General features: G+C 43.2%; 1 protein-coding gene across 1 annotated transcript; it reads left to right on the top strand.

The window, feature by feature from the left end:
* The first annotated feature begins 60 nt into the window (after window positions 1-60).
* Window positions 61-14,660, top strand: LOC133273985 (nucleolar RNA helicase 2-like). The gene is made up of 16 exons (XM_061462747.1): window positions 61-118; window positions 212-786; window positions 1,000-1,287; window positions 2,742-2,817; window positions 3,778-3,956; window positions 4,920-5,037; window positions 5,702-5,887; window positions 7,237-7,382; window positions 7,634-7,783; window positions 8,968-9,129; window positions 9,719-9,838; window positions 11,029-11,102; window positions 12,078-12,237; window positions 12,971-13,105; window positions 13,865-13,909; window positions 14,404-14,660. The coding sequence occupies exons 1-16, from the start codon at window positions 61-63 to the stop codon at window positions 14,587-14,589; spliced, it is 2,658 nt and encodes an 885-aa protein (XP_061318731.1). The 3' UTR covers window positions 14,590-14,660.
* The last annotated feature ends 84 nt before the right edge of the window (window positions 14,661-14,744 follow it).

Here is a 14,744-nt window from a genome sequence, read left to right as displayed (position 1 = left end):
GACACCTTTCACTAGACCAGGTTGTTCAAAGCCCTGTCCGCTCTGGCCTCCAACACTTCCATGGAGGGGACAGCTACAGCTTCTCCAGGCAACCCGTGTCAGTTCCTCACTACTCTCAGTAAAGAACTACTTTCAATTTCCATCTGCTCTTCCCCAGTGTAAAGCCATTTCCCCTTTCCTTAAGCAGACATGTCCTAAGCTTTTACGGGAGTTACTGTATATGGCGAGTATTCTTTTGCCGCCGGTACTGCGGTGCAGCGACCTTGTTACAGCGTTGCGGCAGGAGCCCCGGGAGGGGAGAACGCGGTGGTGCGGTCGGGACTCGGAGCGCCGGGGGAGCCAGCGGAAGGGACCGGCGGGACAACGTCGACGGAAGGGGCGGGCAGGGGCCGGTGGCGCAGCAGCCGCATGGGTGGCGTGTGGGGCCGTGCGGCGCGGCTGGGCTTACCTGCGGCCCGGGCTGCGGCGGCCCCGGTGAACGACCGGCGGCGGCTGGGCTGGCTGTCAGGCGCCAGGGCGGGCCCGCTGCTGCTGCTGGCGGCGGCGCTGCCCCGCGGTCCCGGTCGCCTGCCGGTCGCCCTCGGCGCCGCACCTCACTTCCTGCGCGCTGGGGCGGGGCACTGGTCTTTGGGCCACGGCTACGAGACGGGAAGCAGCGCTGCCGCACACCTCCCCGGGGAGCAGTCAGCCGCCATGCCCGCCGCCGGCCCCACCGATAGCCCCGCCGAGCCGCAGGCGCCAGCGGGTGCCGAGACTCTCCGCCGGGGCCGCCGGAGGAAGGTCAAGGTGGGAACGAGCGCGGGCCGGGCGCGGGCCGCGTGCTGGGCGGGAGCGGCCATTTTATACGGCCCGACCCGACCCGGCCCGGCCCGGCCTAGCCGCGGGCTTGGAGGGGACGGGGGGTGGCTCGGGCACGGGAAGGTGGTTCAGGGCTGGAAGTCGAAGAGCAGTGCGTTGTTGGAGCGGTTCCTGCGCGTGACGCGTGCTTTCCCCCGGCAGGAGGAGACACAGGAGAAAAAGCGGCGGGAGAAGGTGAAGAGGCGCGTTAAAGCTGGCGGCGAGCAGGCCCAGCCGGAGGAGAGCGGGCTGGGCGATGGTGACCTTGAACCCCCCTTGCCTAAGAAGACAAAGAAAATCAAGGAAAAGAGCAGTGGTCTGGCTGGAGAGAGCAATGGCTCCGAGCAAACGGTGAAACCTTCCTCCGCTGTAAGCAACGGCGTGACGTCCCTGGCAGTACAGAGCGTGGCCGGCAACACAGCCGCTGGAGAGCACGACAGCGACGCAGAGGTAGCAATATCGTGGCCGGAAGAACCTTGTCTTGCTTAATTGAAGTGGTACTGGTAACAGATGGACTTAATGACACGCATTGGGTGCTGTGTGAGGGATGTGGGAGCGTTGTGCTGCTGTTGTAGACAGCATTTGCCACTCTTCCCCTTAGATTTACAGTACCTGGTCCTGGGCAATGAAGAGTGCCCAGCATCATGCCTGTTTGCCCAAGCTGCAGGTAGGTGGGTGAAGCACAGCAGCATATGCACCATACGTGGTAGCTGTCTCTCCTTGTGCTTTCCTCCTTGTGGCAAATGGCAAACCGTTTGAGGTAGCTTATCCTGCAGTGGAGGAAGCTAGCTAGCAGAAAACAGTTTCCATGTATTTGTTTCTCATTATGTAGCAACTTGGTTTGTGTCCTGCAGCATAAAGAGCAGTTTCTCACTGCTGCGGAGACAGTCGCTGTCCCAGAAATGTGCACTGCTTTGTGCTGGTTGGCCCTTTGAGGAAGTATTTGGCAAGGTATCCTGTGAGGGGAGGTCATAGTTATCCTTATTAATCCCCACTTCTGGAGTTCTCTCTGTCCAGGTTTCATCCTTGGCCTTGAACGTATGTGTGAGAGGGCCCCATAGTTTGCCTTCCCTGAATAGGGCTTTCTGTGGGTAGTTTCCTCTTGTTTAAGATGGGAATGTGATTCAGGAGAGTGCTTTGTGTACAGCAGGTGTAATGTTGTGATCTCTTAGGTCTTTGAAGTAGAAATTAAATTGTGAATTTTAAGTAAGTGTCTACTGGTGTGCAGAATTATGAAGCTGTTTGTGTGGTGTACTGAGTACATGTGATGTTCAGGGAAATTCCTGCTTCATACAATGAATTGTGACACCAAATATGTTTTGCTGTGAAAAATAGTTTTCTGATGATTTCAGTGGACTCCAGTTGAGACTTTAAACAAATAGTTTCACTTTCCTGACCTGTCAAGCATATGTGCATAATGTGGTAAGATCACACAGAAGGTGCAGTTGTTTCCCTGTGTTTTAATTGGACATTAAAAGGTGGTGCAGGTAAATCTGAATTAGGAATGAGATAGCAGTAGTCGTGGTCTTGAACAAATTGTTGCAGGTAACAAAAGTAAGAAGAACTTTGACAGGTTGTCTTTACTTAAGACTGATGTAAAACCAGGATTCACTTGTCAGAATTCTGTCATGCTGAGTGGTGCAGCCTGTGTCAGTGTGTCCTGTCTTCTAATACTGGGTGGCTGGATTTGAGTTTCCCACTTTATGCTGTGATCATGTTCTTCTTTGTGAAGAATCTGTATCACAAGGGTTTTCCTTTTCTTTAAACAGAAAGGAGGTAGCTGGTAAAATCACAGTGGTAAGGCAAAAGCATAGCTTTTCTTGTGTGCCTATGTAGGGTGTGTTATTTGTTCACCTCTTAGGGGTAGTGAGTTTTTTTTTTCATCTTTTCTTTTATCCTGTTAGGAGCTGACAGAAGAAGCAAAAGAAGGCGACTTCTCCAATTTTCCTCTCTCCCAGAACACCATCAACCTTCTCAAAGGTTAGTTAATGTGTAAAACAAATGTTTGTCCAGAATTGCATGCTGTTACCCATATAAGCAGAGATAGAAGACGAGAGTAATTGTCTTCCATTTATCGTGTGGTGAGAATATGCATGTGAGCAGTCACTGTAGATTCAAATAATCTATTGTTAAGTAGAAACAAAGTTTCTGTTTTGTTCAAGTGCTTTAAGGTGAATTTGTTCTTCCATGGCATGGTTATTCCTAGATATGCATTCTAGAGACAGGGTTTCTCTTCTTGTCAGCATCGTTTTTACTTCAGATCTCCTATCTGCTGTCTACAATACCACTTCTTAAATAAGTATAATGGTGTTTTGTATATGAAGACTATTTGGCTTCTGTAAACATACAGTCTACGATTATTCTCATACTTTCGGGCATTTTTGTATCTCTTCTTGGTTGTTTTTTTTGAGGAAGTAATCGCTGTAGAATTCTTGTCCCCTGTGTTGGGAAGCTCTGTGATTCTTGTTCCTCAGGCAAAGTTCTCCTTGATCCTTTACATTTTCCTTGCTAGGAAGTTTCTTTTGGATTGTTTTCACGCGCTGTGCAAAATCTCTCTGAAATTTTAGAATGCTTTGACACAAACACCCTCACCTCCTCCCCACCTTCAGACCCAAGCTGCCACAAAATCTTGGGCTGTAGCAGAAAAATGGAGAGGGGTGTGTGTTTGTATTTTTCCCCCCTCCTCCTTTTCCGTTGTCTTATGCCAACCATCACAAAGAAAGCTCTATTTCTTTGTAGATAACTCAGCTGTGTGTTTGGGGGCAGGATACCTTTCGAGCTAGGGTAGGAGTAAAAGTAAAGATACATGGTTTTCTTCTGTGTTGCATCTCCTATTGTGTATGGGATTTGACATGATGTACCGTCCATGCTCAGGCTAGTTGTATATGAGGGCTTCTCATCTTTCACCTTCTAATGAAACCTCTTTGGATTATCTTACAGCTCAAGGTGTAAAATACCTGTTCCCTGTGCAAGTGAGGACTTTTCAGCCCATATATGATGGCAAAGATGTAATTGCTCAAGCTCGAACAGGAACTGGGAAAACCATTTCTTTTGCTCTTCCGTTGATTGAAAAACTTCAGAGTGTCTTGCTAGATGGGAGAAGAGGCCGCACACCAAAAGTAACATACCGCTTACAGGCTAACATCAAAACCTTAGAATATGGGAGTTTTTGAAAGTGATTTTGTAATTGCTTTGAGGAATTTTGGGACTTTTTGCTCCTTTATTGGTGTTTGTAATACTGAACGCTTTCATTAGATTAGGAGTTACAATGTGACAGACTTTGCAGCATCACAGTGATAATGTGTTCATGTTTGGGGTTCCTTGTGTCTGCATTTGGGAGAGTGGTCAGGGCACTGCAGTAATAGCTGGTGGACTTCCGGACTGCTATCCTCAGGAAATTAGCATGCAGTTTTGGGTCTGAATCGCTTCCCTCTTCTGAGGTAATGTTTGAGTCAGCCGGACTTGTCTCCGTTCATTGAAGTTGTTTTTCACTATAAATTCCATGGTGGTAACTGAAAGCTCTTGAGTTGTCTGTGTTTCTACCTTTCCACCCCCTCCATGCCTGGAGACTCAAGAAATGCAAATGGTGTTTACATTTCTACCTAAGCTTGAGATGGAATCAATAACCAGATACCTGTGATCAGATACCCCCATGCAAATTAAGTATATATATTTATCATTAGACTGAAAAACTGCTTTTAAGATCCTTCTATGCCAAATTGTTTAGTGGCTGTTGCTATCCTTAGTGCTGAACTGCACCTTCATTGTCTTTGGTAATGTTACTGAAGTGTCTACTTTATCTGGCATTAGCTTAAGAAAAAAAAAAAATACAGCTGTTCTACATCTCGGTTCTCTTGTAATGCTTTGCCTTGTTTCTTCTTGCTGGCTATGCGGCTGTGTTGTGCAGGCTCCAAGTGGCAGGAAATACTGCTGGGATGGTGGGGAGGTATGGGCGCCTCTGTAGTGTAGAACAAGTATGTCATAAGAATGGGAGCACAAGCTGTTTAATGTGAAGTAAACCCTTTTCTCCTAGCACCCTCTCCCAACCACAGCTGCATTTTGTCTCTTTTCACTCCCTCCAGGTGTTGGTTCTTGTTCCAACCAGGGAACTGGCCACACAGGTAGCCAAAGAATTCAAGAACCTCACTAAGAAACTGTCAGTGGCTTGTTTTTATGGAGGAACTCCTTATAAAGAACAGAGTAAGTAAACACTAGGGAATTACTAGCCGATTAGAGTTGACTATCTCCAAATGCATTTCATGGATTAAACTGACTTTTTTTCTCCTTCAGAGTTTCACTTCAGTCAGGAACTACGATATTTCTTTCAACGGAAGCGTACAGCCTGGGTTAAATTATTTTAATCCCAATAAATCTTGATTTAAAAGAACGGTTGTATGTCTGTGAAGTGACTAGTCCTTTTAATTTCTTCCTTTTTGTGTGGTTTTTGTGTGGACATACACTGGGACTAGACAACTGTCCAAGAAAAAGAGAGAACTGCATATGTGTATGAAGCTCTGTCTCCAGAGGTAGCTGTGAAAAAGAATTTATTTGAAACACTAGAGTCTTTACTGTAATAAAGCTCTGGAGGTTTCTAATGCTAGCTGATTGCTGCTTGGAAATTGGTGCATCTTACTGTAACTTTGCCTGTGGTTTAGCTGGTATTCCTGACAGCAGCATGGACTGCTGTCACACGTACTTGTTTGTATCCCAGCCTGGATGTAGTAGTTTACTCAGCGATTAATGTGAAGTGCAGTAGGTTTTTGGTTCTAAAATTAGAAGTATTGCTGTGTACTGGTAACTGGTAACAACCTTGTTGTCTCTTAGCATACTGACACTGTGCTTGTTTTTCCATGTTTTCTTCCAGTTGATCTCCTTAAAAGTGGCATTGATATTCTAGTGGGAACACCTGGACGGATCAAAGATCACATTCAGAATAGCAAACTGGAACTTTCCAGCATGAAGCATGTTGTTTTGGATGAAGTTGATCACATGTTAGACATGGGCTTTGCTGAACAAGTGGAAGAAATATTAGGATTTGCTTATAAAAAAGGTAAATTATAACATCAGGAGAGGAAAGGCAGACAGTATAGAAAACACAATTTGAGACCTGCTTATGCACCCCCAACTTGAATCCTTTACGCGATGCTAGTATTGGACCTCAGAGAAGAGAGTAAGGTAGAACTGGAAAAGGTTCAAAGCAAGGTGACAGATGGCTGAAGGGCTGGAATGGCATCTCTGGAAGGAGGGCAGGTTGAAAAGAGGGAATAAAAGCAACAAACCCAACCTAAATCCCTAAGGCCTAGTGTTCTTCAATCTGAGAGATGTGACTGAGTCTAGGGTTAGGGTTACGGCGTTTCTGTACATCATCATTACATAAAGTTGACAGCTAGGGAATATTTGCTCTTTTCTGATGTTGTGGGCATTCAGCAAAGCCACCAGGTAGTAGGTACAGACCAGAAGGAGGTTGTTTTAATAGTGTGAAATTCTTTGCCATGTTGTACTAATGTCAAGAGTTTTGAAAAGTGGCTTAAATTACTGGAAATAGAAATATCAAGGATTACTAAAAGCAACGGTTTAACTTTGGGTCTGGAAGCCACAAAATGGTTCCTGACGGTGTTTCTTCACATCTTTGACTGTGTTTGCCTGCTGTTGGAGAGAGTACTATGAGCTTCATGGATCTTGTGTTTGACTCAGTACAGCCACTGTCTGTACTTGTCTTTTACTTGACTGTTACATTCTCCTCATTTCTTTAGAGTTGATCTTTGTCCTGGCAGCCAAAAAATAGATTATCTTCTAAAAAAGGAAATCTGTATAGATTTTATAAGAGTTGTCATAATTATTCAATCTTAAAAGTTTTCTTCGTAACTGGAAATAAGTTGTAGAGAATAATAGTGTCTCTTTGCAGTGTGTGTTTCTTCCTATCTGAAGGTAGGATAGACTTTTTCAAGATACTTGTTTTTAAACTGTTCTCACTTGGGGTAGTTCTTCCCCTGGACTGCAGAGTGTCCTTTTTAGCCTGCCTTTTTCCTTCGCACAGTCATACTGTTCATAGGTAGTTGTATTGGAATACTAGGCAAGGAGGGATCAAGAGAAGTTCTTTCAGGCATGTGGGAAGACTTCAGGCTTATCTAAACTGTTTTTAGCAGATGAACTATAAATGTGCCTTGCATTTCTCCTCAGGCAGGATGAGGGATTCAGTTTGATCCTGTTAATATTACTGTAATTTTGCCTTTGGTGTCTAAAAGGTACTAAGATGTTTTCATTGTTTCTGATTTCTTGTGGCTGACTTACCACACACAGAAACTTCGCAAGTTGAGAGCAACTCTTGCTTTTTTTTTTATCAATTCTTGAGTTTCAGAGTCTGTTGTGATGGCTGTAATCAATGACCTTTCCTTGCAGGTTCTGAGAACAACCCCCAGACGCTGCTGTTTTCTGCAACTTGCCCACGATGGGTATATGATGTAGCAAAAAAATACATGAAAGATGATTGTGAACGGATTGACCTGATTGGAAAGAAAACTCAGAGAACTGCTACAACTGTGGAAGTGAGTGATTCTGCTGCAGAGTAGTGCAAGTCCTGAGCATCTGGCCTAGGTGAAACAAGTTCTGCACTGACATTACAAATGGGTGTCTGGAATGACTTCTCACATGATTGACACATACATTTTCCAAGGAAAGCTTTCATATGGGGGTAGTAGTTTGCACGCTTAAAAAAATCTTTCTGCATTTGTTTTTGTGTGTCCTGTGTGTGGCTTAGATTTAACATAGGTGTTTATCATGTTTATTTGCCAAATAGCATTTGGCTATACAGTGTCGGTCATCTCAGAGAGCAGGAGTTCTGGGAGATATCATTCAAGTCTACAGTGGCAGCCATGGGCGGACCATTGTCTTCTGTGAGACCAAAAAGGAAGCAAATGAACTGGCTATGAATGCTTCACTCAAACAGGTACTGCTGTCTGAACAGAGAGCAGTGGTTATAGATGTTCAGGGGCGGAATGCCCTGAAATAAATACAAGGTTGCAAGTGTATGGATCAAGTTGTTTCTGTGGGTGGTTTTAAGATTTCTGAAAGCTGCTTCTAAAAGTGGAGCTTTGAAGTTAAAATACCTTCTTGGCTGTGATTGTGAATTTTATTCCTTTGACTTGAAGGAATCAATGGAAAATATGAAGCTTATGCTGAATAACCAGGAGATGTTAAGAATAATAATTAACAGTAGCTAGTATAGTGCTTATAGTCATTCTTGTATTAGTGTGCTTTTTGGATTCCCATCTTTTAGTGGTATTTATTATTTGAACATCCAGTACCCAGGAAAATCAACTAATGTGATAGAATGGAATGTTCTGTTGCCCTTTGTTCAGAACTCAGGTGTTACACTGAGCAGGTTCTCTGCACCTAACTTCAATTAATTTTTTTTTTTTATTTTGGGGAAAGGTGCTGGAATTTTATTTTACTTTTTCTAGAGAAAATCCTGTTTGATACTAAATACTAATTTATGGAGAAAGAGCAATGGTGAGAATACATGATTTGATCAGTATCTGGTAAATGTCATGTATTATCCACATTAAAATCTTGTGGCAACAATTTCTCTGTTGGCCCTGCTTTCACAGTAAATCCAATTACTTTGTTCCTGTGTCAGTACATGACATGTGGTTTTTTTATGCTAGTAAGTTATGCTTTAGCATGTTACTTACTTGAATTGTGAGCTTGTGACTCTCCCCTTTCTCCTTGTCAAACACTTGATCTGTTCCTTGTCCCATTAGAAGTGGAGGCTGTTCAGATCACCCATAGGGCTTGGGCATGCCCTGAAAACTCATGCTTTTGTGAGTTTTGGAATGGGAGTGAAGGGAGTGAAGTCTCTCAGTAGTTCTTGACAAGCACTGTTTAATTAAAGTTGCTTTCACTTTTCTGAGTGGAAGTGAAATCTGAAGTCGGCTCTTTGGGCAGACTGGTATGCTACAAACAATGACGTTATGGTAAAACTACTACTTAGGAATATCACTGTCCCAGAAAAGGATAAAACCACTTTGGTATCAGCTGTGTAATTATTTTCTTTTCCTCTGTACAATATTTGGAGGTCTGTACTAGACTCCACTGTTAAATGACAATGTTAATGGTTTGTTTCACTGACAGGATGCCCAGTCATTGCATGGTGACATTCCACAGAAACAGAGAGAAATTACATTAAAAGGCTTTAGAGATGGTGTGTTTGAAGTTCTGATTGCAACAAATGTAGCTGCCCGTGGTTTGGATATTCCTGAAGTTGACCTTGTTATACAGTGTTCACCACCAAAAGTAAGTCATATGGAGAAACTAAAATCATAATATATTTTTTGTGACAGAACTGTGGATTGTTTCTCTTTCACCAGAATTGTGTTCTCATTCACAGATAAAGTGGATTATTTGTGAACACAGGCCTAGAATTTCTTAGTTATGCTTTTATATTTTGAGCTTTGAGTAAATTAGAAGTGATGGGCTTTGGTTAGTCTGGAAAGTTGTAGGATAGCTTTTGACATCATTCATCATTCGTAGCATTTGACATCAGCCTTTCTGAATCCCTTCTAAACATTGTTTTCATAACAACTTTAAAATATTCGTGCAGCCTTTTTCTTCTTTTGAAACTCATTTGAGCATTTTTATTGACATCCTTCCCCCCTTATCCCCTTATGTCAATAGTGTTTGTTAAACTTGAGGCAGCATATCTTGGGCCACATAGTACCTGCAAGCCCAAGTGGTTTGTCCATAATTTGGGTATAGAGACCTAATGTATTGTTCCTTAGGTTTCTGAATTAGGATTTATCTTGCATTTTCTCTCTTCCAGTGTGTAGATGTAAACAGTTTAAATAACTTTAGGTTTTCTCCTGTTCTGTCTGAATTTCTGAAGGATGTTGATTCCTACATCCATCGTTCTGGACGTACAGGTCGAGCTGGCCGGACCGGGATCTGCATTTGTTTGTTTCAGAGAAGAGAAGAAGATCTTCTAAAACAAGTTGAGCACAAAGCGGTGAGTTGTACCTCAGACCTTTGTTTAATGAAATTACTCATCTCCTAAAAGACTCTTCCACTCTTAGACTTTGTAACCATGTACTACTTGGAACTCCAGTATAGAACTCATCCTATTGACTAATAGGCCTAAAATGTTGATATTTTGTGTATGTGCTTTTATATCAGTGTCGTGGAATCGTAGAATCGTAGAATAGTTAGAGTTGGAAAGGATCTTAAGATCATCTAGTTCCAACCCCCTGCCGTGGGCAGGGACACCTCCCACTAAACCATGTCACCAAAGGCTCTGTCCAGCCTGGCCTCAAACACCGCCAGGGATGGAGCATTCACAACTTCCTTGGGCAACCTATTCCAGTGCCTCACCACCCTAATTTCCTCCTTATATCCAATCTAAACTTCCCCTGTTTAAGTTTTAACCCGTTACCCCTTGTCCTGTCACTACAGTCCCTAATGAAGAGTCCCTCCGCAACATCCTTGTAGGCCCCCTTCAGATACTGGAAGGCTGCTATGAGGTCTCCATGCAGCCTTCTCTTCTCCAGGCTGAACAGCTCCAACTTCCTCAGCCTGTCTTCATATGGGAGGTGCTCCAGTCCCCTGATCATCCTCATGGCCCTCCTCTGGACCTGTTCCAACAGTTCCGTGTCCTTTTTATGTTGAGGACACCAGAACTGCACACAACACTGCAAGTGAGGTCTCACGAGAGCAGAGTAGAGGGGCAGCCTCACCTCCTTCGACCTGCTGGTCACGCTCCTTTTGATGCAGCCCAGGATACAATAGGCTTTCTGGGCTGTGAGTGCACACTGCCAGCTGATGTTAAGTTTCTCATCGACCAACACCCCCAAGTCCTTCTCTGCAGGGCTGCTCTGAATCTCTTCTCTGCCCAGCCTGTAGCTGTGCCTGGGATTGCTCCAACCCATTCATGAGTCTGTTGACGTCAACAGACAGACTGTAACAGGAATGCATGAAGCATGCCACACCTTGCATTACAGTCTGCATATATATTCAGTGTAAAGTAGCTCCAGATTAACAACGGCAGGAATTTAAAAGCTTTAGTCTAGCTTGAGAAATAATTTAGGTAAAGGCTGCGTTCATGGTATAAACAATAACTAGTGGTCTCAATGTAACTTAAACAGAGTTGAGTTGTAGAGCGTTAAACATACCTTTGACTGTAATTTCTTTTCTTAATTTCAGGGGATTACATTTAAGCGTGTAGGTGTTCCCTCTGCTACAGATGTAATTGAAGCTTCAAGTAATGATGCCAAAAAGTAAGCTTATTTGCCTGTTCTTAAAAAATGTCTAGATATGTTACCAGTGCTGTTAATGCAAAGTTTTAAGGGAGCAGACCTGTATGTGAGCATATCTACTTACGTCATAAGTCAGTTGCTTTGCATGTAGGTACTGATTTGTTTTCATAAGATGATATCAATGAGCTTCTGTGTGCTTGCAAATATTAACCTTTGTTTATATCCAAAATCGATGGCAAAACAGGGAATTACTGTCATGAAGGGAAACTTATTTTATCTACTCAGATGATACAGTAACAGCGTGTAAAGAGCAATACTTAGCATGTCGAGGAGTTAAACTTTGCCCTAGTGAGGGTGTTGTAGCCCTGTCCTGTGTTTCTTTGTATCATTCTATCCTAAGGGTGAGGGGTTTTTTATTCCATATGGCTCTGTTTACATTTGCTGTCCCACTAGACAGAGATTATTATAATTAGCGAGGATTGAGTGGTGTAAAGGAGACCATGGACATGGTGTTGGGTTCCCCATGTATGGAAAAATGGTGGGAGGTGCTGGTGTACCACAAATAGCGTTAGAGAGGTAGCTGTTCTCCACTTTCAAGGTTGTTTTCACTGCCTCTCCCAGAAATAAATGATTTAATCATCTTGCACTGAGAGTGGCATTGCAGTGGTTTGCTTCTCTTCCTTGTGAAGTAGAAGCAAGGGTACAGCCGTAAGAATGCTGATATTTGAGAGCCTTCCCTTGACGTTTTTATCAGTGCTGTCAAACAGGCCATGTTGTACATCCTCAGTTTTGAACACATCTTTCAAGAGGCTTTGCTTAATGAGAATGTGGGTATTCAGCATCGTGAAAGCGTTGAATTAATGGAGTGGTAATGAAGCATGAGAGCCAAGGCTTTTAGAGATAATTTGTTAATCTTGAAAGCTGTCTGTCTTAAACATAACTGCACTTCACACAGGCCTTTGCTGATCTATTGAACTTATGTTGTCACCCATGTAGGTTGTTGGAGGCCATTCCTCCTTCTGCAGTAGACTACTTCAGAAAATCTGCTCAAGAGCTCATAGATGAAAAAGGGGCAGTTGCTGCCCTGGCTGCAGCTCTAGCCCATATTTCTGGGGCATCTTACATACAGCAGCGCTCCTTACTCAACTCAACTGCGGTAAATAATATGATACTTGTGTTAACAGGAATGGATAAATGAACTGCTTACATCCGGTCCAAGTGTGGCATCTTCTCAGGCTCTTTCAGGAGGGCTTCTGAGTAGCTTTTATCCCCAGCTTCTGGTTTGTTCCTTGTTCCTTAATTGAAATCAGCTCTTACTGATACTATACAAGAAACCAGAAAAACTTGATATCAGTAAATTTTCTAAAATTAAAAGAATTTCTCCAGAGATCAAAGTGACAAATCTCTTTGGTCTAAGAGAATTTAATGACATTTTACAAGCCAATAGATGGGTTTGTGCTATTGTAGTTTTCCCTTCCCAGGAAGCTCTTATATTTCCGTAATATTTCAGTAAGTCCATCATTTGATTACCTGATTTCAAAGAGAACTTGACAAGAAAAGTATGGCACTTCCTTTTTCTGGTGCATTTAGGGAGAACTTGGCCTAGTTTGTAGCAGTAACTTACTGTATATATTAAATAAATGTGTCTTCCTCTGGCTGAAGTGCAGAAATGCTCTTGGTCTTTCTGTCAATGGGCAGTCCTATGTGAGATGTATGCCTTCAGCTTCTTAGGAGGATTTTAGTTGCTTCACTTTTGGGAAATTGATTTCTTGTTATTGTAATGTAGTATTTAATACCAAGTTATTTATTGCATAGTTCATTAGTTAGTGAGTTACAGGCTGCCCAACCAAGTTTAGTCTTACAAACATTTTTCTGTTTGTTTCCTGAAGGGCTTCGTGACCATGGTGTTGAAGTGTTCAATAGAAGTGCATACAATGAGCTATGCCTGGCGAGGACTAAAAGAGCAGCTTGGTGAAGAAGTAGATTCCAAAGTATCCTCAATGCGGTTCCTCAAGGGGAAGATGGTACGATGGCCCAGCCTTGGGGAAGAAGGGTGGGTGGGTGTGTTTGGCCAGTTTTTGCAGTGATTGAGGCAGGCAGTCTGAAATATTAGTACAGAAGTGTGATAGCTCACTCTATCCCCATTTAATCTCATTTCTCAGAAAATGTCAACCTATCATGAGCGCCCTGAAACTGCTGTTTATGTATTCATTATTTAAAACAGCCCCCCCCCCCCCAGCCAAATAAAAAGCATTAAAGCTAGTGTTTTTAAGACTTACTTGGATGGAGATTCTGCTCCTAAATGACAATGCAGGAATTTTTTCTTTAGGAAAAAAAAATAAAGAGGGTGTCATCAGAAATATATATATAATGGGAGTGCTTGTTTTGACCTTTATATTGTAAGCTCATGCTAGTACTGTATACCACCACCACAAGAAGACATCTGTAAAACAGTGACTGACTGACCTGAGCAGTACAGCATTCATCTGACTGTCAGCCTGTGACATTTCTGACACTTGTCTCCATTGCAAGTGTGTTGTCAGGGAGCTTGTGGTTTCAGATGATGCCTGTCTTACTTTTAAACAGGCTGATGGCAGGTGATGCTGCTATCGGCACAGAGCTTATAAAAAGCTTCTCGCAATAGACCATGCTTTCTGCCATTCCTGGTTTCTACACTTAGTGTGTGTAAGTAGTTGCAGTTGCTGCCTGCCTGGAGCTGCGTGTGTCTCCATTCTTGGATATGTCTTTGGAAAGCAAATGGCTTTTTTTTTTCCCTGCTATAGGGGGTGTGCTTTGATGTCCCTGTTGGCGAGCTGAGTAACATACAGGTAAGTTCTTATAGTCAGAATTGGCTTTAGAACCTGAGGATTTTAAATGTTTGCCATGTATAGGGTAGAATACAGGGTGGTTTGGAAGGATAAGGTTTGTGTTTTAATGAGCATGTTGCACAAACAACAGTCATTAGAACAGGCACAGCACAGTCATTAGAAAATACCTTGTCATGTCTCTTTCTCATTTTAATTCTTAGTATTTTTTTATTAAACTAAATCGTTTGTTCTTTGGCTGCTGTTGTGTTTGACCTCTCCAATGTATTTGAGAGTTAACTAGTTTTCTGTTGACTTCACACACTCTGGTCCTTTTGTGATTGTTTATCCTTTGTCACAGGACTGAGTTGTCTCCCAGGAGCACTATGCTGGCCTATTTTGGTGCGGGTGGGATATATCTGGAAATGCCTTATTACGAGCAAGATTGAATGCAGTAGTTTACCTTGGACACACCTGCGGTCCCATGACATCCGGTTATGTTGTTTTTTTTTTTTCAGGAACAGTGGACGGACACCAGGCGTTGGCAACTGTCCGTGGCAAAAGAACTGCCTGAGCTGGAAGAATGCCCCCAGGAGGCAGGACGAGGGTTCTCCAAGTTTGGAAATGGGAGGCAAGGCGGTGGCGGCTTCAAGAGAAACAACTGGTTTAAGAATGGAAACCGATGGCATGATTTTAACAAATGACTTGATTAGCCTCTGGTACAGATGTGGACTGAGCTGACTTTTATCAAAGAGTAAAAACCTGCTCGCCGTTCCTTTTTGTCCTTATTCCGTGGTAAAGCAGCCTGTCTTTGAGTATCCCCAGACATCATGTTTGCTGAAATGACTGGCTGCTTTTT

Source organism: Pezoporus flaviventris, unplaced genomic scaffold (genome assembly GCF_033815535.1).
Source record: "Pezoporus flaviventris isolate CSIRO_AGI_PZ_B2104156 unplaced genomic scaffold, CSIRO_AGI_Pfla_v1 ptg000001l, whole genome shotgun sequence".
NCBI lineage: Eukaryota > Metazoa > Chordata > Aves > Psittaciformes > Psittacidae > Pezoporus > Pezoporus flaviventris.
The sequence above is the reverse complement of the archived record's forward strand: the minus strand, read 5'-3'. Positions and strand labels throughout refer to the sequence as shown.